Raw genomic sequence first — 21,559 nt, 5'->3', positions numbered from 1 at the left:
GTGTTATAGCTTGATTTCAACCAACAAGTTTGAGATCTGGCACATTCATCATATGCACGACTAACATAATATATCACGAGACGTTACCTGGTCATCTCTGAAGCAATCAGCATAATAATAATAATGGTAAAAAAGTCCATATTCATCAGGATCAAACCACCTCCTGAGCTGCAGCCAGCACGAAGCAAGCCGCTGATCAGAAGCTGAGACTGTGGAGCTGTGAAACGCTTTGTAGTGTTTCAGGAAATCTTTATGAATCACGTGGTTACGTGGACAGTGACGTAAAAGAGATTTAAATCCAGTGTGAAATCTTAAGATTTTGCTATTCTTTGACAACAGGTTTAATAATAGTATTCGTCTTGGTAAGGTGTGAATGCCTCTTTTTCAAGAGTCTCTGTTTCTCCATCCATTTCTTTCTGGACTCACTGACTGCAAAAAGGTTTTGCTCTTTGCCACACAAATTCCTCCTTACTAACAAAGTGAAGGAGATTTCATTTAAAATATAAGAGATACATTAAGCTCCCACAGACCTGCTCGCATTTATTTTGGTCTTGTGCCTTTACTCAGGTTTTATGGAACAATGTCGCTACTTTCATCTCTGACAGAAAGAAACTAAATTTGTACTTTTTTAACCTAACGTGTTATTTGGTTATACTGACTTTGGTGAGAAAGACTCTAATGCTTTTGAGCTCATTAATCAAACACCACATCCATAATCTATGTGACTACAATTTGTTCCTCTCACAACAAAAGCTTTAAAAACCATTAATATTTGTAATATTTTAATGTGTTTTTGTAATTATTCAGTCACTGTGTCCCTCGCTTTTTCCCATTTTAATCTGTATTTCTATCCTGTTTGTTTAATTATTCATGCTGTTCCACTGCATTACAATTTTGCACTACGTGTATTATGCCTGTTGTTAAAGTTTCTGATGAAATAAAGTTGGAGAAAAAAAATCAAGACTTTGTTGCTGGTTTTATTTTGAAAGGTCAGCCGGATGTGCCCTGCGCGGTTCGGTCGCGCGCTCGTGCCGTTGTCAGCTCGTCAGGAATGATTGCGTGCAGGTGAGGCCGGCTGTGCTACTAAAGCCGTCCCGAGGAGCGTCCCCGGCTCTGTGAAGCTGTTACCGCGAGCACCTCCGTCATGGCCTCGCCCATCTGTACCCCCGCGGCCACCTCCACCCCGGCGGCCTCCTCCAGTGGCCGATCCAGCCGCTCCGCCGGCCGGCGAAGCGGCGCGGCGGCCGGCCTGTCCGCCTCCAGTACCAGCCCGTCCCGCCTGTCCCGGCTGCAGGAGAAGGACGAGCTCCGGGGCCTCAACGACCGCCTCGCCAACTACATCCAGCGGGTGCAGGAGCTGGAGAGTGAGCGCTCCTACATGCTGCTGAAGCTGGAGGAGAAGGAGGAGGCCAGGAGCAGCGTGCGGAGGCTGTACGAGGAGGAGCTGGCCGACGTCAGGAAGTCCCTGGACGGCCTTGCCCAGGAGAGGGCCCAGCTGCAGATCGACTACGGGAATCTGTGCGAGGAGCACCGGACGCTCCAGGCGAGGTAGGAGCGCACAGCGTTACACCAGACTGCAGTCAGAAAGTCTCTGATTTAGAGGATGGTTTCCGCCCCGCTTTATAAAACTTCATAGGAGTTGATGGATGCTGATTATTGATCCTTCATAAACGTTTGTCTCATCACGGAGATTAAATCTTTCCTCAGTCTGGTTGTAAGAACTTTGCCCGCTGTTATAATAATACATTTTCTTTATATGCGCCTTTAAAGACCCTCAAGGTCACCTTACATTAGTACAACAAAATAAAAACATAAGGTAAATATTAAAAAAAGTATGAAAGCTAAACAAGGTAGAGCTAGTCGTGATGAAGGGTCTGCAGTTCTGAACAGATGGAAGTACAGAGGGAGTTTGTAGTCCGGAGATCTGGTGGAAGTGCATCCCAAAGTGTCGGCGCAGAACGACCAAAGAGTCCCAGGGTAGACATGCGAGCAGGTGGAAAGCTGGAGAAGAACAGAGCACGTGTGGAGAAGATGAATCTGGAGGAGCGAGGTTATGAAGCGCTTTGAATGTAAGAAGCAGGATCTTGAAATTGACACTGAGGTGAACTGGAAGCCGATGGAGACACAGGTCAGTGTGTGCAGCAGTGTTCGCCCTGCAGACCTCCACAGGGCAGCAGATAAGCAGCCCTGGTGTGACTCGAGTGCTTGGAGTCCAGTTAAAGCCACTTTTACATGTTACAGCTGTAAAGGCTCTAAAGTACGCAGACAGCAGATGAGCAGGTGCGGCTCAGTTTCATTAAACATCCTGGTGATATGAAGTCAGGCAACGTGGTAAACGTGGACTGTGAGTGTCTGTGGATCTGAGTCTGTGCATTTGAAACTCCGAAGTGTGAGCGCCGGCCTGACTGAGTGACTCCTGTGATGGTTTGTTTTTGTGTTTAACAGACTTCTGCTGGGGGAGGGCAGCAGCTGGTATCACACGACCGATAACGTTGTGCTCGCGTCTCTTTCAGGCACCAGAAGAAGGAGGGCGATCTGACCAACGCGCTGGCCCAGTTGAGGAGAGCTGAGGAGACTCTGAGCTTGAAGGACGCCGAGTTCACCAAACTGCAGTCGGAGAACCGCAGACTCAACGGCGACCTCGCCGACCTGCAGAGCCAGCTCGAACAAGTAAGAAGGGCAGCCGCCGTTAAACTGTGCAGCGTGCGTGGAACGCCCCAACCAGTTATCCTCGTCGGAGACGTCGTGTCTCACCTGCGGCGAGGGACATGAAAACGAGCCTGCGCCGTTGGGTCTGACAGGATGTGAGGAAATCCTGGCTTAGCTTGAAAAGTAGAATCGGAAACATGAATGGTTGCACGTTAGCTTCAGCCCACCAATCAGGCTTCATCTGTTTCAGCGCCCTTATAATTTCACTTACTCTTGAATCTGTAACTGGGCTGATTGAGCGTCACCTGCCCCGCAGCAGGCTGGCTTCACAGCACGAGTTACCATGGCGATGTACGCAGGTAAGAAGTGAAATCCGGCAGGCTTCGGCTGTCTGTCCGCGCTGCCGTTTGTGGTGGTTGCACAGCTCTGAGCTCATCGGGGGCTGAAGTGATGTGAAGACGGCTGAACTTCTGAATAAATTCAGTGGCGTTAAAGTGCATTCCTGCAACCGGTGTCTGTGAAAATTAGGAAATTGGTCCCAAACTTCATGGTTTGTCACTAATCGGATATTTGAAAATCCTAATCGTCCAACGTTAGGTGCAGTCAGTCCCTCAGCTCTGACGTTCGTCTTATTTGTGTCACCAGCTGGAGGCTCTGCTGGCAGAAACCAAGAACCAGCTGAGCTCTGAGATGCTGCGGCGAGTCGAAACGGAGAACCAGGTGCAAACGCTGAAAGAGGAGCTCGAACTGCACAAGAACATCAGTGAGCAGGTAACTCGGGCTGCTGCCAGTTTCTACATTTTCAGGTTGGCGCATCTTCACGTCACCGTTTCACCTCTTTGTTTTTGAAATAGGAGATCCTGGAGATCCGAAGCAGACACGAAAGCCGCCTGGTGGAGGTGGATTCAGGGCGGAGGAGGGAGTTCGAAGGCAAACTGGCTGAGGCGATGCAGCAGCTGCGGCAGGACAGCGAGTCGCAGCTTCAGCAGTACAAAGAAGAGATCGACCGGGTTTTCGGCTCAAAGGTTAGAGCTGCTCACGGATTATTTTCCGATATTAAAAAATGTGTTTCACGCTGCTTTGTGCCCGACAGCTACACAACGCCCAGCAGGATGCGCTGGAGAAGAACGGCGTGGCTTCGGCCACAAAAGACGAGCTGGACGCCACGAAGGTCCGAGTGGAGACCCTCAGCTCGCAGCTGCAGCAGTGCAGAAAAGAAGTGAGTTGGGGGAGGTCTGTGCTCGTCAGTGCAGCTTCCAAGTTTCCTGCAGTTTCTGCACCAAAATGAGAAAAAGCCTCTGATGTGGAGGGAAACGCTCTTCGTCTTAATGTTCCCCCCTCTCTCTGTCAGAAAATCTCTCTGGAGAACCGCTTCCAGGACCTGGAGAGGACTCTGGACAAGGAGCGGGAAGTCTGGCACCACAAACTGAGTCAGAAGGAGCAGGAGCTGCTCAACATGAGAACCCAGATGTTCAGTCAGCTGGAGGACTACGAGCACCTGATGGATGTGAAGGTAGCTCTGGACGTGGAGATCAGTGCCTACAGGAAGATGCTGGAGGTGGAGGAGCAGAGGTATGGCTGCGTGTGAGTGGAGGGGTCCTGGGTCTCAGGTGTTTTTGCTCCCATGGTTGTTTCTGTTTCCTGTCAGGTTTAAGCTGTCGCCCAGCCCCTCGCAGCGGACATCCATACCTCGAACGCACGAGCACAGCGGCCGAAAGCCCAGAGGGAAGAAACGGAAATACGAAGGCGAGTCGGGGAGCTCGCCCGCCTACAAAATGTCCAGTCGTTCGATGGAGCGCGGCGCCGTGAGTGTAGAAGAGATTGACGTGGATGGAAAATATGTTCGACTGAAGAACAACTCAGAGAAAGTAAGTCTGTACGGGTTGTAAAGCCTCGGGTCAAGCTGGAGGATGTTTGACAGCTTGGTATTGGATGCAGAACATGCATTATTGGTCACATGATTTCATTAAAAGCAGCACAAACACGCCCAGAGGTCCAGTTCAGGGTCTGCAGAGGTGAAGCCTAGCAGACAGCTTGCAGCTACAGCTGTCACTGTTCGCCTGTCAGTCAAGTAGGCCACGCCCCTAATAAGGCAAACTGTAATATTGCTATTTAGAAATAAAATATTCTCCCCATACAGATGTTAGCACAGGGGGAATGTAGCAGCTTGTGTATCAGGCTGTAAACATGTTTAACACCTGTGATGGAGTCGCTGCTCCCTCTGCTGGATGTTTGAGGAACTGCAGGTTTTGCTGCTTCTGCCTTGGCTGCATGTTTTCATGCCTGTGGGTTTAATTGTGTAGGGATGCACGACCAGCTTGGGTCAGTGTGGCGTGGCGCTCTCGGTGGAGCGGTCTGCTTCCGATGACCTCCTGCACACTGCTGTTAACGATTTTGTGTAACTTTCCATTACTGGGAGGAAAAACTGTTACATGAACTACAATAATGTCAATATTGCACAGAGCCAGCAACCCGCCCGGGTTCTTCATGCGCTCCATCACTCACTGACCCAGCTCCACATCCCACCCCGACCCGTTCAGCACTGCAGTAATTCATCTGTAATTACATTTAATAATATATAATGATCTCAGGACATTAAGCTAGCTGGTGTTGGAGCAGCCTTCATGTAAAATATGTGCAAACAAATTTTTTTTTTTTTTTTTTTTTTTTAAAATCTCTACAGGGTCACGATGGCGTGCTCTGCAGTTTGAGAAAACCCATTTTAGGGTCGAGATGATGACTCTTTAATTCTCATTTGTTTCCAGGAGCAGTCTCTGGGTGGGTGGGTGGTCCGGCGGGTTTACCCCGGCGCTGGAGACATCACCTTTCACATTCCCGCCTCCTGCGTCCTGGCTGGTGGGCAGACACTCACTGTGAGTCCTTTAACATTGTAGGAAGACTTATTGACCGCCACTGGTAATCACTGTAAACACAATGAAAGTGTGTGTGCGTGTTCGTGTGCGTTTACCTGTCAGATCTGGGCAGCAGGCGCTGAGGTGGAGGTGGAGCCCAGTGACCTGGTTCTGCAGGGCCACAAGAGCTGGGGGGTCATCACTGATATCAGGGTGATCCTCCTGAACTCCAACCACGAGGTAGAGGAAATAAACCACACCTCCCAGAATGCACCTGTACAATAAAGCTGAAAGTAATGCTTTGTAACATGAACACTTTATTTAACTCTGAAACTTTTAGGTGATGATTTTGAAGTGTGGCACCTTCCACAGCTGTACAGGATATGTTTGTATTACTGCGATTTGATTTAAACAGGAAGTGGCCGAGCGCAGGCTGTGCATGCTGGGTGGGGGTGAAGACGACACTGGGCTGGAGTTTGATGAGGAGTTTGTCACGGGGAGTGAAATGCAGCGCTTCCAGAGACAGGTAACCTCAGGGGGAATGTTCAAGCAGAAAAGGACCAAGTGCAGGACCTCAGACCTCATGTCTGCTTTTGTTTTCCCACCTGCGCTGCAGCCAAAGCGAAAAAAGAAGTGTTGTTCGGTGTCGTGAGTGCAGTCCACGCTCGGCCTGGACGGTAGGTGGGGGGTAAAGTAGCTTCAGCTCTTCCGCTCGCCTCGCCTGCTCCCATAACCAGATGCATGGCTTGTTTCACTCATCCATCACGCAGCCCAGTTACTCTGCTGATGAAAGCGCAGCTCACTCGTCAAGTAAACTCAAAGTGTAGTTTGAGCAAGCTGGAGGCCGTCAGTTTGTTTCAGGAGAGAATTAACGCCTTCAAATCTGAGGCCATGGTGCTCTGCAGAGACAGGGTGGAGCGCCCACTCCAGGCAGGGAAAGACTGACACAGCTGTGTGCAGTGACTGCAGAGATGTGGATGCTGTCCTGGTCTCTGTGGAAGAGAGTGGAGCATCGTCTGAAGGATGTCTGGGCGCATCCTTAGAGATGCTGAGGACTCAGAGTAGAGCTACAGTCTGCACGTCCACGAGGACCTGCAGTACCTCCAGAAAGCATCACTGCTTCACTGCACCGCTCCAGTTATTCCACATTCTGTCGTGTTGCATCATTATTAATGGATTAAATTCATTTTTCACCTCAATTCTACACGCAGCACCCCATTATGGCGAAGTGATAAAAGCAAATGTATTAAAAAAAATTTAAACCCATGAGATTAAGAGTGAATGTATTCCATCTTGGAAAAAGGCCGTGAGAACTTTCTGGATGCTCTGTAAAAGCGAATAGAAAGAGAAGCGACCCGCTCCAAGCACAAACGCATCGTCATCTGAAAACTTTGCATCTGAGAAGTCCGTGCTGCTGCTGCTCCACCCCAGCACCCACCTGTCGCACCCCGATTAACTAATCACTGTTCTGCTGCCGTGGCACGAGCTGTCTCCCGTCGCTCTCAGCCTCGTACGCTGTATAACAAGTAGGGCCTGATCACATGACCTCCGGGGGACACGGGGCTGAAGATATTCAGTAATGTCAGCAGGTGCTTGTCCATGAAGTCCTCTACAGTCAGAATCTTGAACTGGACTCAACGGGGAGCCAACGCAGCTGTGTCAGCAACACGTGAGAAGAAGCATTTCTGCAGCGTTTTGAACAAACTGCAGACGTTTCAGGGAGTTTTTGCTTAAACATGTAAACAATGAATTACAGCAATCAAATGTGATGAAATGAATGACCGTCTCCAGTTCAGTGTGAGATACAATAGGACTTAATTTGGCAACGTTTAAGTGATAAAAGCAGGACCGAGCCAGAGATTTAACATGAAGATCCAAAGTGAGAGCGGGTCAAAGGTTACCCCGAGGTTCCTGAGACGATTTGACAAATGTTGAAAGGGGAGCAAATCTGTCAGGAGCACCTACAAGGACTCCAGTCTTTCCTTCATGAAGGAAAGACTGGAGTCGGAGGAAGTTGTCAGCCATCCAACCTTTGATGGGGTTTAAGCACTAATTCAGGATGTGCAGCTTAGAAACATCTCGGGGCTTAACAGAAATGTGCAACTGAATATCATCTGCATAGCAGTGATGGCAAATGTTCTTAAAGTAGCTCAATACAGGAAGTAGATCTATTAGAAACCATAAGGGGCCCAGTACAGAACCCTGTGGCACACGATGGCTGAGAGAAGTGCAGGATGACCTGCACTTGCAAACACCGCAGATGAGCATCGTTCAGACCGTCCAAGGCAGATCCAGATACGCCGACCCAATATTTCAGCCTATCGAGCAGCATGTGGCGGTCAACCGTATCAAATACCAACGTGAGGTCCAACACTAGCAGAATAAAACCTTTTTCATGCAAAATGATGCATGAAAATGTCACTGCAGACTCTGCGACGAGCTGTTTCAGTAGAATGAGCTCTACGAAAGTCCGACTGAAACATGACACGAACGCTGTTTGTCTGAAACTGCTGAGAGCTGCTTGGCCTCGAGCTTTTCTTAGTGATAAACACCAACTTTGAGATCCGTCTGTAACTGCTAAGAAGAGAAGAGTCGAACTTGGCTTTTTTTTTTTAAGCAGGACTTTACCAGACGCAGTGCTGATTATGGCGAGCACACAGGGACCAATCGACTGGAAGACATCTTTGAATAAAGATGCAGGTAAACTGTCGAGTGAACGGGAGCGCACTAATTTTACCAGATCGGGTGAAAAACTTTGTAAAATACCAGACTGAGCTGGAGCAGGAAGTGACGGTGAGGATGTGGTTCAGCAGGTGGAGCAGGAGTAATAATATGGTGTCAAATAACACCTTAGATTACCTCTGCTCTTTGGACCAGGCCCTCGCATCTGTAATTACATCATTTAAAAGAAACTAAAAGATCTTTTAAGTAAACGAGAGGAACATTTAAACGAGTTTTCCTCCACGAGCGCTCAGCTTTATGACAATCACGTTTTAAACAGCAGGCGGGCAGGTTTCACCTAAAATGGAAAGGCGACGATTATTAAAAAGATCGGTGAGAGACCAACCGCGTCACGAGTGGATAAATATAAATGACCAGCATCAGTTTCTCAGCTGTGGGGGAATTTAAGATGCGAGCGCTGACCGTCCGGCGAAAATGAAACTCCAAACACAAACGTGTCCAGTAGCGCACGCGGCCTCCTGCTGTGGTACAGTGAGCAGGATTAGCCCCGCCCTGCACATCACGCCCTCAGGTTTGTTTGGCTTTGAAGGTTCAGCCTGTAATGCTCATTAATCTGGACATCCAGAGGTTTCCACCCCGCCCTCTGCTTCCTGCGAGCTTTCTACTAACCAGACCTTTATTATGACGATAACGCTGCTGCTCTGTCCCCCTCAGGATTTCTCGAAGGAGACCACTTGTGCTGTGATGTGACGCCTGCTCTCTGCCACCGACCTCGACGGCGGTCTGAAAAACCCTGGAGCAGCTCGGGCCTCAGACTGCTGCTTTCTGGCTCCAGTAGTTTTATTTACAGTAGGACGGTGAGATGATCTCACCTGCCTTACAGCAACAGTGTCCCTCACGTTTCGTCGCTCTCGCTTCACGACAGGAGCTTTGATTTTAATTTTTGTTGAAGTGTAATAAATAAAGCTAAAAGTTTCTAAACAAATACAACTTGTGCTTATTTCCAGCAGCATGCAGAGATGCTGCAGGGGAACCGCACCCGAAAGTGCTGGGTTATTTTCATAGCTCAGCTTCTGGGTAAAAGCTGCAGGTTGGGTGGGTAGACTGGCGTGGTTGTCATGGGAACGAAACATTTCTCCCACTGGAGACGTCCAGATGAACAGAATCCACCTTTGGGGATTTACCTGGATGATGGCGCACCGAGACACGGAAACTGTAGTTGTTTTCTCTTTTCTCAGTAACTCTGAAAGCTGCGCTGCTGGTCCAGCTGCTGCTCTGTGGAATCACCTGCGTTTCAGTCGGGATGCATCCATTCAGCACATCTGGACTAAAGCAGGCCGCTTTCACAGACCAATAGTTATCGAGCACAGACGTAACAGGCGGAGGATGTTTTGCAGCCTCCAGCTGAGGATTTGATGTCATCGTAATCAATGAGCGTAATCCTCTCAGAATGACAAACATTTACAAAATGAACTTATTGTTTTATTATATGTGACCTGAAATGAGTACCTGAGTCCATAAACTGACCACGAGCCACAGGTATCGCCCCCTGGTGGTCATTAGATCTAAGTTGGGAATCTGTGTGACTGAATTTACATCCTTCAGTGTTTACTACCACCTGTTTAACAATGAAGATGTGGACGCTATACCAAGGCTAGCCTCTGTAGTTCTTTGGGGGGTGTTTGACTACAAAGCAGTTTGGATCTGCTCCAGTGCGCCCCCATGCCATTACCACCAACACCAAAACATAGGATAATAAAAGTACAGAGGAAAATAAAAGGAGTCATTGAGTCTTTTGTGGTTTAAAAGTTCATGGGGTCGTGGGCTCCGTCCTTTGAGCTGTGCAGACTTCCACCTACACCATCGTTTCCTTGTTGATGGCTTTGCTGAGGAAGTGTATGGGCGCCACCTGCTGGTTAGGAGGTGTTTGCGCTGACACAGGAACCCACAGTCGAACTCTCTGGTCAGTCTTCTTCCAGGTTTTGAAGAGATGCACATGGTAGCGCACAGAAACCTGGCAAACACCAAACCAGCAGAGACAATTTAAACATGAAACAAAATCACAAAGCGCACTATGCTTTCCACAACTGCACCAAAGCGTGAAACACTGACATTAAAACAAACACTTTCACTCCAGGTTGTTAATCAACCAAAGACCCAGACAGAGCTTTGGTCCATGCAGCCGGTAAAACTCAAACACCAGTTTTCTTTGTTATCGATCGTCCGCCTGACTCAGTTTGTCTGATTTAGTCCTCAGCTCAAACAAAATAATCATTGTGGGTGATTTTAGCATCCATGTAGATACCAAACAGCTGACAGCCTGAACAGCATTTAATGTTATTAGGCTCAATTAGCCTCTTAAAGACCTGGATGGCCGCTAACTTTCTGCTTCTTAATTCAGATCAAACTGAGGTTATTGTACTCGGCCCTGAAAATCTTAGAAATATGGTATCTAACCAGATTCTTACTCTGGATGGCATTACCTTGGCCTCCAGTAACGCTGTGAGGAACCTTGGAGTCATTTTTGACCAGGACATGTCCTTCAATGCACATATTAAACAAATATGTAAGACTGCTTTCTTCCATTTGTGCAACATCTCTAAAGTTAGAAATATCCTGTCTCAGAGTGACGCTGAAAAACTAGTTCATGCATTTATTACTTCCAGGCTGGACGACTGTGATTCATTATTATCAGGAAGTCCTAAAAACTCCCTGAAAAGCCTTCAGCTGATCCAAAATGCTGCAGCAAGAGTCCTGACAGGGACTAGAAAGAGAGAGCAGATTTCTCCCCACCCATGCAGCCTGAGTGGAGTTCAGTACCACCTGAATCTGCCGTCTCCAAGATTTTCATTTAAATAGTGATTTCAAATATATTTTAGAATTTATATATTTGCATTATTGTAAACTGTAGTTCTGTGGATTCTTACATTTCTGAATCCATATCCGTACTCTTGAACCCTTTGAGACAGCTGTTCCTAATGTTTAGGGGCCCTGAGAAACAAAAGGCTTGAAAAGCAGCTGGCTGGGCCTTCTTTAACCTTTGCTCTCATGAGTATTTCTGCTGTAGGAGTCCATGGGGACGACTCACGTTTGGAGCCATGAGCAGACGTTGAGTATTTGCGTCACTTTTTAGTTTTAGAAGTTGCTACTTAGTAACTGCAAGTGTCCCCGTGCAGGACTGAAGTCTTCCACATTAATCTTCTACATTCCAGTTAGTAAAATAAGTTCATGTTCTGGATGAACAGCACAGACTCTAAACTCACCACAGTCCAGAACACATAGATGATGATGAGAGCCAGAGTGAGCACCAGGAGTCCCAGGGCCTCCATCCCATTGGTGTAGTAGAGCTCCATGGCTCCTTGAATGCACAGCCAGCCCGACAGAGACGCGAGCGGCGTGATGAACAGGAAGCAGGCCGCATCGCTGCACAGCGTCCTCCTCTGCTGCTGCATGGCTGGAGAGCACCACCACTGATGGAGGGAAAGAGGAGGCAGGAAGAGGATTAGCCTCATGTTTTCCATGAAATAGTAAAATGTCGGTGATATGTTTTCATGTTCCGACTGTTACTGCGTCCCTTATATCAGCAGGACACGGAGTTAAGACCAACGTAAGACAGGAAAACTCCTCCAGGAACCGTTTAGTGATCCTGCATTTACTAAGTGAAACTGGTGACATCAAACGAATACATTAAACTTATGTTTTATTTGTTCACTGTGTGATAATACAGGAGACTTTGTAGCTGCAAACCCAGTTCAGCTTTTACTTGGAGCTGCATCGAAGCAGAATAAACGTGTGTGTGTTTGCTGTGTGGATTCGATTCGTACATCGCTAACAGGAAGTGCTGCACCTTTCCTCCCCTGCGTGCGTGCAGCATCGCCTGAGCAGGCCTGTGTTCAGTGTGTAGCTTAGCCTGGCACAGCACACGGTGCTTAATCAGCAGATTACCAGCCAAGAATGCACCTACAGAGAGCACCGAGGCCACTCTCCTGTCCTCTGCAGCAAAGAAGCACCGGCTAATCTGCCTCTCAGGCTAAGTGGCTTTATGGACAGCGAGCTGACGGCAACAGGTTCTCCAACGTGAAGCCAACAAACTCCTCCCACTGAGTCTGACATGCCACCATTGAGGAAAAAGAGCCAGCCTTCACTCTTTGCTCTGTCTGCTCTGCAGCAGAAGCCGGCGAATCCTTCTTATTTAACTTCAATCAGCCTCATTCATCTGTCTCATCTCACAAAGATCTTTCTCTGCAGGCTGAGCGTGACACGAGGAGAGGACACTACAAAAGATGACAAATATATTCTCATGTTCAGCTCACGAAGCCACTTGGTTTCATTAATCCAGGTTTGAGACATTAGAGAAGTGTGGCTGTCTCGGTCACAAGTCTGGGCCGCTGAGCATCAGTGTGGTGATGGGCCTACCTCAGTCAGAGGCTTTGGCACACGCTCCAGCACAAACTGGTGATGGCAGAGCTCGCAGTGGCCGCTGTCGGAGGCGGTGAGCCACTGTTCCAGGCAGCTCCGGTGCACCGAAGCCAGGCTGCCGGAGCACTCGCAGGGGGACAGCAGCTCTCCTGACGCCCGGCCTTCGTGGCAGATCCTGCAAAACTGCTCCTCACTGCACAGAGCGACACACGAACAGAGACGACAGGAAGTCTGCAAAGGCAGTTTTCTACTTTGACATTCAGAAGGTAAAAACTTTGCATAAACGAAAGGATTCATCCTGCCTTGTAGATTTACTCACAGGAAAGAAAAATATTAAACAGAATATTTTTCATCTGTCTTCAAATGTATAATGAAAATATATCATGACCTCTTTCATGGTGTTTTTTAATATGTGTCATCTCACTGTGATGTTACTGGATCTGAGTGGAAACGACACCATGCAGGATTCAGGGTGAAGCATTTGTTTGACTGAAGACTGGAGACTCTGAGGTAAGTCATCGAGGTCATAGCTTCTCATCACTAACCAAGAACCCTTCAGAAACGCAGCCTCTGTGAGTACTGCTGTTAACCATGTCCATTCTTTTATGTCCACAGTGTACTCCTCTCCTATTGGCTGCGAGTAGCTGGATGATTCACAAGCGTACACCCTGACGTCCACCGTTATCAGATCTGTCCAGCGGAGCGCCTTTGGGAAGTGGTGAAATGCATCACCAGCATATCTGCAAGGTGCATCCAAGCGGCAACATAAAGGGCCTAAAATTATAGTTTAGAAACTGCAGTTCCTCTAACGTCCAGCAGAGGCAGCAGTGAGTCAGGCCCCATAGACTTCCATGTTAAAACTTTACAGCAGAAATAAACATGTTTACAGCCTGATACGCAAACTGTGTCTGTGGATCCTCCTTCATAACACCTGTACAGGGGAGGCTGTTTCTATCACTCACCTGTTTAAATGGTTTTAAGCCTTAAAGTTTGCATTATTAGGGGCGTGGCCTCTTTGACTGACAGGTGGCTGTAGCTACTAGCTGTCTGCTAGCTTCACCTGGACCGTGTTTGTGCTGTTGGAGCCTTTTAACGACGTCATGTGACCAATAATATGACTGCTGTGAGGTCACTGCACTAACAGTTCTGGTAAAATTCGAGGATTGTGATTGGACTAAGCACTAATTGGCAGGTACCCGTCTCTGTGCGATGCTCCCATCAAACCCATTTAAACTGGGTTGGTGGTTCGGGCTGTAATGTGTCCAGGAAAGGCTTCGTCACTCTGGGTGATTTCAAACGTTGATAGCGTACGTTACAGAGGTGATGAACTTTCAGCCTCTGTGCTTCTGCTCCGGTTACCTGTCTGTGATGGATGCACACTCCGCAGTGGGCGTGTCTCCGTGATAGCACATCACTTCCTGGCTGCTGCTGTGGAGCTCTTCATCCAGCGCGGGCTCAGGGATGAACTTGACCTCCTCCACAGGACTGGACTCCCACCGGCCCACCGGATCCTCCACAGTCATATCTGCAGTACGAGGGGCCATTCACTCCACGTCTGCTACACACACACACACACACACACACACACACACACACACACACACACACACACACAAACAAATGTAAAACAGATGGAATGAAAATACATCGTGACACAAAAATAAATAAATAAAAATAAAAATATGGACACACAAGTGGATCTGCTGTCCGTCACAAACTGATAATTAAATTAATTATGAATGGAAGCTGCAAAATATGACATCATCCATCAGAATTAGGACTGGAGCTCTGAATATAAATAAATCATATTTCAGTAACTGGTCTCCCGACTCCAGTAACAGAACCCTTCATATTTACAGACAGGTTTAAAAAAATAAACCGTCAAAGATGGAGGAGCATTGGGCTCCTATTGGTCAGCATCACAACATTAAGGAAGTTCTGCTGACCTGCCGGTTTGTAATGTCTTTTCCAGCAGCTGTTTTCACCGTTTAGCCAGAACTCAGCACCAAACACAAAGTTACGGAGCTGAAAGGTGACAGTTATTTAATATTTTATTTATGATTTTTATTTTGTTTGCTCTGCTGCCCCCAAGTGGCCAGAAATCAGTGAATTAAAGGTTTAAAGGTTTAAGTTTTCATGCAAGAAATGAAATAACCTGTCAGTGCTTGAACACATTTACACTGAGAATAAATTAGTAATAAAAAAATAGTAATATTTCTTCTTCAAGAACAGCAAATATTTCTCTCAAGCTTTTTTAATTCTGTCCTTCTAGTTATTCTATTCTGCTTCATTTTATCTTTATGAAAAAAATATCCATTTATTGTATTTTTTTAAATTTAGCTTTTTACTTATTGAGGTATTTATTTTATTCTACTTTTGAGCTTCCACTCCAGAGTTAGTCCACTGTAAATATTGTTATTGCTCAGGTGAGGTCCAGCTCACACTCTTCACAGTCCCGAGCGGAGACACATGAAACACGACGCTGACCAGCAAAGCAAAGTCTGTCGCACAACGAGCAGCTTTAATGACAAGTCAAGCAGCAGCCTTACCTCCAGCCTGAGCCGACGTTAGGACCAGCTCCGTGTTTATCATCAGGCAGAGTCCGAGTGACGAGGCTTCTCCTCCTAAAGCCGTCCAGCAGATTAGAGAGGCTGACGGACGCCGGTGAGAACACCAAGGGATTAGACGCAGAGGAAAGTAAGGGCCGGGCCAGACGAATGGAAATCACATCAGACTGAGTCACAGCACCTCGCCGTACCCCCTTTAATCCTGTTAGGGGGCTTCCAGGAAGCCAGCGGAGCGAGACCAGCGAGCTCCAGGCCGGTGGAGGCCGAGGGTGCAGAGATGGTGTTTGTCTGTGATACAGCTTCATTCTGATTCACGCAGTAATCACTAAACATCCACCAGATCCAGAAGGTTAAAGTTAGAGTTTAGGTTACACTTTAAAAAAAACTCAAATGAAAAATCTGTAAAATTTAAAAATGTCTTTTAAGAGCTCATTTTTCTCGTTTCTCATCATTTTCCACACACATCAGCTGTGACTTCATGTCAAAAACTTTGTGTTGTTGAAGAGATATCGGCTAAATGTGAAGTAGGGCTGGGCTGCACCTTCTTTCCAGTTAATACCAGTTTGTACCACAAGATGGTGCAGTGAGTCAGTGTAAGCTTTATTTAACAAAGCAAACCATTAAGAGAGGATACTGAGGATGCTGTGCGTCATGTATAAACGAGGCATCAGGTGCTGTCTAATGGCTAATGAAGAGCCAACAGCTACAAGCTACAAGCTAACACTAGCATGTGGCCCAAAGTGACGTGTGACTGAACTGATTTCAGCCTTCATGCTTTTAATCCTGTGAGTACCACTAACCTAATCCTACAGTGTCGGGACAATGGACAGACGCATTAAAACCCAACAAGTCCTGTTGTTTTGCCGAATAAAATGGTCAGCAGCGCCATCCTCCGTCGCCATCAAAGGCCACGCTGTCAAAGGCCACGAGTTCTGCTCAGAGTTTATTCTCAGTCTCTGTTGGAGGAATGGTTCACAGCTCCTCCTGCCTTAAGACAGCTTTCGTCTGATTGGCTGGCCCCTCAGAAACAGAAGTTTCAAGCAGCAGATGGGCGGGGCTTGATATCCTCTCTTGACATCATTCAGACCCATGAGTAGAAAAAGTTAAACTGAGAGTTTACATACATTCTTATATATTTCTATACTGTGTATTGTGTATTTTGTTGTACAGTTATTTTATTTTCAACTTTAATTTATATATTTTATTTTATTCCTTCCTAGTTAAATTGACCCTTTTTAATTTTCATTTTTATTTCCTATCTTATTCATAGTCACCTGCAGTTGTCTAAGCATTTCACTGCATATCGTACTGTGTATCACTGTGTATGTGACAAATAAAATTTGAATTTGAGTTCAGGGGTTACCGAGCTCATCATTAGAAACGTCGGTCATAACCAGAGCATCCGGTCCTGGAGCCGGAGATATACGACAGGAAGTGAGGAAGAGCAGCCGCATTCATGCTGAGGATGAGGGCGTGCAGGTAAATGGAGAACTCGGGTCCAGACAGCCTCCTGCGGTGCTTTTGTCTGCTATCGATCCAGACAGAGGTACACGCGGGATTAATGCCCGAGGGCTGTTAAAGGACCCGGCAAAGAAAGCGATCGATGGACTGGAGAGCGGCCCCTCGCTGCCGACCTGAGCAGGATTAGAGAGGGCCCCCCGGCCCCATTTAACACAATGCACACCAAGGTTCACAAATAGACCCAGACAGACACAACACGAGCCGAGCCAGACTGGGAGCCGGGACAGGAAGTGGCTCTCCCCCTGTGCGTTTTAACGTCTGCTGTCAGAGGAATTATCACGAAGGAATTCCCAGTGATGTGCTTTTCCTCCGGGCTTTGTTAGCAGCAGCCTGGGAATGAATAACAGGCGGGATTGAAGGGAAAGGAGGAGAAAGAGAGGCCAGGCAAAGAAAGTCCTCCCACCTCTCTCCCTCTGATCCCAGCGGGACTTTTATCTGAGCTCACGTGTGGACGATGAATGTGAAAGATTTAGATGAACGTTTTGGTGAAGTCAGCAGGTGTGACATCGCTGCTCTGATTGCTTCACATCTCGGCTGTTAGGAATTTATCCATGTTTGGGAAAACCAAGTGAAGAAACCTAAGTGTGCGTCAAACTCATTTCGCAGCGCTGTGATCTGATGTGGCACCGCTGAAACCTTCTGTCAGTGTACAAATGTCTGAGCTATCTGAATATGAGAGACAGTCTCACTTTCTCTACACGATACAGCGAAGCTGATGCTGCTGTTGTACAGAAAGACATCTGTCAGCAGGACTCTTTGGGCCTGAACTTAGGAAGTAAATGTATAAGATACAGAAATCTGTAACTTAATTACTGTGGTGCTTATTCTGGCCCACGGGCCTGATATTTAACACCTCTCCTGTAGTTGAACCTGTGGGTACCTCTGTGTCCAGGTGTGGAGGCCTAGCTCCACCCACCACACTACCTGCCGGTGGCTGATGCTCTCAGCCGTCGGCATTCGGGGCCCGGCACTCGGGCGCGTGCCCGGCTCACTCCCAGCGGCTGCTTGGCAGGCCTGGCGCCCACGGCTGTGTCGGGCTCCTTCGTGGGGTGGGGTTCCCTCAGGCCTCTGGGACCGTGGCTCGGCCCGCTCTGGTGCGACTGGCGGGGCCTGCGGGCTCGTCACTGCGGCCTCTGTGGCTTCTGCACCGTGGTTGCTGGGTGACCCCACGTCTGTGTGGTTGTCTCTGTATCGTGTTGTTCTCAGGTTGTTTTCTCTTCTTTTAACAGGTGATCAGATTTTCTCAGTGTCTTCTTCCACTGTCCTTCCTCTGTTTTCTTTCTCCCTTTCTTTCTGTATAGTGGTCTGTCCAACTTGTAATAACTTTAAATAAAATTAAATTAATAAACAATGATAATATAGATCAATCAAGTGGAACAACCCTAACCCTACGCATTGGCACATTTTGTGAAAAAACAAATCCGTTGGCCATCTTTCCTGGCCTTCAGAGAACCTGTGGGAGGAGCTACTTTTACCTTTGAAGCCAAAAATCCCATTTAAAATCTTCTGCCTTTGTTTTTACTTTGTTCCTCCTGCACACGTCTGCAGAGAAGCAGCTTGGCTGAGTGAGCTGTATGCAATAAGAAACGTGTGTCTGTCAGGTGTAGGCGGGGTTCAGGTGTTCTCGCGAGGATTTGATTTGAATTCTGCTGAGGCTGAGTCAACATTTCGGAGCGCTCGTGTCAGAAATAGAAAGTGCGGAGCTCTGAGGAGGGACTCCTGGGACCGTTTGAAGTACAGACAGGGGGTCGGGGAGCGTTTTATCTCGGGGACGTGACGGTTTGATGCTCGCAGACCTTTCAAGGAGCTTTTTTTAAAACACAGATAAGAGGATTGGCGAGTGGCTCGAGAGGAGCCGTCAAAACAGGCCGAGAGACAAAAGCTCCACAGACCGAGCTGTGGCCGCCCGGAGGCTCGTCTGTACACCACTTTTTGCTCGTCGTGTTTCCAGACACAAACGTCTTTGCAACTTTCTGTGTGTGACGGTCATGCATGACACACGCGTGTTCTTCTGCACTAGTCATCTTTCAAAAAAAGGGGCGTCTCCATTAAAGGAAGAGCCCGCCAGCTTTTAGAGGCCTAATCTGTGAAGAATGCTCTATCAGCGCACTATCAGCAGCTCCTCCAGCAGAGGAAGGCTGATGTATCTCGGGTTTTAAATGGATCCTGAGGACAAGAGAGGACCGAGCGCGCCAAGTGACTCGTGTCAAGTGGACATCCTTATCTCCCAAAGATGGGCGACTCTCTCTCTCTCTCTGGAAGGCAGCGGCGGCGAGCGCTCAGGCTCAGAGCAGCTGCAGGTTCAGAGAAGGACGGAGCTTCTTGATTTTAGCGTCCTGGCTGCTCTGTCATAAACAAACCGCGCGGCCCACATCGAGTCTGCGTTGGGGAGCTCTCAGGAGGTGGACCGCTCTGGAGCAGACTGCTCCACTCCAGGCAGCTTGTCCCTCCTCGCGGCCGCCGGCAGCCGGGGGCCACCATGACGGAGTGGACTCTGCTCAAGCGCCTCCTGGACGCCGTACACCAGCACTCCACCATGATTGGCCGGCTGTGGCTCACCGTCATGGTCATCTTCCGGCTCCTGATCGTCGCCGTGGCCACCGAGGACGTGTACGCCGACGAGCAGGAGATGTTTGTGTGCAACACGCTGCAGCCGGGCTGTTCCACCGTCTGCTACGACGCCTTCGCGCCCATCTCCCAGCCTCGCTTCTGGGTGTTCCACATCATCAGTGTGTCCACGCCATCGCTCTGCTTCATCATCTACACGTGGCACAACCTGTCCAAGCACAACGCCACCCAAAGGTTGGGGCAGGGGGCGGCCGACGCGCCAGGGCAGGGAGGCCGGGACGGCGGGCGAGAGGCCTATGATCGGAGCTGCGACTCAGACAGCTGCTCCATCCAGTCCCATAAGCACCTGGGGCACAGCCTGGCGAATGTGCTGGAGGGCATCGCCGCCAAGGACCTCCAGAGGCTGGACCCCAAAACCTTGAGCCAGGCCCGAGCCTGCACCTTCAGGGAGGGGGGCACAGAGGCTCATGCGGGCTCCGGAGGGGTTTTGTCCAAATGTTACATCTTCCACGTGTGCCTACGGGCTGTCCTGGAGGTGGGCTTCGTCCTGGCTCAGTGGAAGCTGTTTGGCTTCCAGGTGCCCGTCCACTTCCTGTGCACCTCGTCTCCCTGCAGCCAGCCGGTGGACTGCTACGTCTCCAGGCCCACGGAGAAGACCATCTTCCTGCTCTTCATGTTTTGTGTCGGGGTTTTCTGCATCCTGCTCAACCTGCTCGAGCTCAACCACCTGGGCTGGAAGAAGATCCGCCGGGCAGTGCGGCTGCAGGAGCACGGGTCCTGGGGAGCATACGAGACCTTCCCTCCAGACAGCCCCTCCTTCACATCCTCTTTAGGCTTCAGGGACGTGACCAGCACCACCTCGCTGCCCACCCTGAACCTGGTGGTGGGTCACCAGCCGGACTGGACCTGTGCGGTGGACTGTGGCAGGATGAGGGAGCCGGAGGAGGTCCGAGAGAAAAGACCGGAGCCCCTAAGGAGAGAGGACTCCCATAAAGGAGAGAGGCAGCCTTTGAAGAGCAAGAGGGAGATCAGTGGGTCCAAACACAGGAGTGCCGAGGTCTGGATTTAGTCTCCATGACACCGCTGTCTTTATTTATGCCGACCCATGGAGCTCACCAAAAAAACCACCTGGATCACCTCCTCATGTGTGGAACAGAGACTCATCTTACGCTGTGATGAGGGACGGGACCAGTGAAGCTGCATTTTAAAGTTGTAGTACATCACTGCTCAGACTGTCCTGTAATTATCAGTTTAGATTAGAAGTCTGTGCACATTTATCAAATATGTCATGCTGACCAAAGTCCTGCACAAAAGACACAAATGGATGAAAATAAATATGAACTACAGAAAATAAATAAAATGCATTAAGCTGCTAAACGTCAGGGCAGACACACTAATCCTAAGTGAACAGGTCCGACTCTGAATACCAAGAAAAATAAGGGTTGTTTCTTACAAATATTCTGATTGAGTCATATCTGGATGTAAAGTTTGAACCTGATGTTGACATAATTTTGTGTATAAACAGAACAGACTGAACAAAGAAAGAAAACACGTGAACGCTGCCTCGATATTTACTCCTCATTTATTTACGCAATATATTTTTGGAATATATTCATTTACAACATCTATAAAACACCTTTTACATAAATTATGCTACTGAAAAACTAAAACACAGAACTGTGACGTTTCCTGTGCAGGGAAGAGGTTTGCAGACTGAACACTGAGACTGCAAAGGCAAACGGAGGCGCGGGGTGGAGAGAGCGGTTTGTTTTAGTGTATCAAAGAGTCAGTTATTCTCACTGTGGGAGTGTGAGGAAGGCCCATCGTGGGTCTGCAGCCTGTAAACAAAACCAAACATCTGGGTGTTTTTATGATAAATGCATTTAAAAAAACCTCCCGTGGCAGGGGTGTGGTCTCTGTGGCAGGGGTGTGGTCTCTGTGGCAGGGGTGTGGTCTCTGGCCTGCTGCAGTGGAGGGGCGGTGCCAGGACGTGAGAGGGGACAGGTGAAATATGATGGCGCTAATGACCCTCCCCCCTTTGTAGTGATGGAGGCGTGGGGAGAAGTGTGTAGTGGAGGAAGCCGTGTAGAGAGGTCCGGGCGACAAGAAGCTGGAAAGAGTGCTTGTGGTGAAAAATAAAGCTGGGGGGGTCCGCTCATTTCACAACTTCTCTCTTGTTTGTGGAGGACGTCCTCTCATAATTAACTGCAAATAAAAAAATCCTCATACATCTAAGCTAACAGTAAGAGTCCAGCACAGCTGGTCGAGCTGATCCAAACACGACGGAGCCGAATCAGGTTT

The 21,559-nt window shown here is 48.5% G+C and overlaps 3 protein-coding genes across 12 annotated transcripts; 2 read left to right on the top strand and 1 right to left on the bottom strand.

Annotated features, from left to right (window-relative positions):
* Positions 1-1,002: 1,002 nt before the first annotated feature.
* lmnl3 (lamin L3) lies at positions 1,003-9,126 on the top strand. 9 transcript variants are annotated; one of them, XM_085398379.1, is made up of 12 exons: positions 1,004-1,548; positions 2,514-2,670; positions 3,295-3,420; positions 3,504-3,674; positions 3,743-3,868; positions 4,001-4,221; positions 4,298-4,517; positions 5,415-5,522; positions 5,625-5,741; positions 5,917-6,027; positions 8,122-8,201; positions 8,898-9,126. In XM_085398379.1, exons 1-11 carry the CDS (start codon positions 1,145-1,147, stop codon positions 8,191-8,193), a joined length of 1,833 nt encoding a protein of 610 aa, XP_085254505.1. In that variant the 5' UTR covers positions 1,004-1,144; the 3' UTR covers positions 8,194-8,201; positions 8,898-9,126. The 9 variants fall into 9 exon arrangements, with proteins under 9 accessions (XP_085251668.1, XP_085254505.1, XP_085253112.1 ...); XM_085396986.1 differs by having other exon boundaries at positions 8,119-8,201; XM_085399768.1 differs by lacking the exon at positions 8,122-8,201 and adding an exon at positions 6,118-6,178 and having other exon boundaries at positions 8,898-9,125.
* Positions 9,127-9,314: 188 nt separating this feature from the next.
* marchf3 (membrane associated ring-CH-type finger 3) lies at positions 9,315-16,393 on the bottom strand. 2 transcript variants are annotated; one of them, XM_085400326.1, is made up of 5 exons: positions 15,152-16,393; positions 13,962-14,157; positions 12,600-12,795; positions 11,447-11,653; positions 9,315-10,197 (listed from the first exon to the last, which is right to left on the bottom strand). In XM_085400326.1, exons 2-5 carry the CDS (start codon positions 14,144-14,146, stop codon positions 10,039-10,041), a joined length of 747 nt encoding a protein of 248 aa, XP_085256452.1. In that variant the 5' UTR covers positions 14,147-14,157; positions 15,152-16,393; the 3' UTR covers positions 9,315-10,038. The 2 variants fall into 2 exon arrangements, with proteins under 2 accessions (XP_085256452.1, XP_085256370.1); XM_085400244.1 differs by having other exon boundaries at positions 13,962-14,160; positions 15,152-16,392.
* A 2,528-nt stretch (positions 16,394-18,921) lies between these two features.
* gjd6 (gap junction protein delta 6) lies at positions 18,922-20,807 on the top strand. The gene has a single exon (XM_085391022.1). The coding sequence runs from the start codon at positions 19,170-19,172 to the stop codon at positions 20,325-20,327; it is 1,158 nt and encodes a 385-aa protein (XP_085247148.1). The 5' UTR covers positions 18,922-19,169; the 3' UTR covers positions 20,328-20,807.
* Positions 20,808-21,559: the final 752 nt, after the last annotated feature.

Source organism: Rhamphochromis longiceps, linkage group LG1 (genome assembly GCF_057381845.1).
Source record: "Rhamphochromis longiceps isolate RC_006_pf linkage group LG1, R_longiceps_female_GT1.1, whole genome shotgun sequence".
NCBI lineage: Eukaryota > Metazoa > Chordata > Actinopteri > Cichliformes > Cichlidae > Rhamphochromis > Rhamphochromis longiceps.
This window is presented reverse-complemented; position numbering and strand designations above follow the sequence as displayed.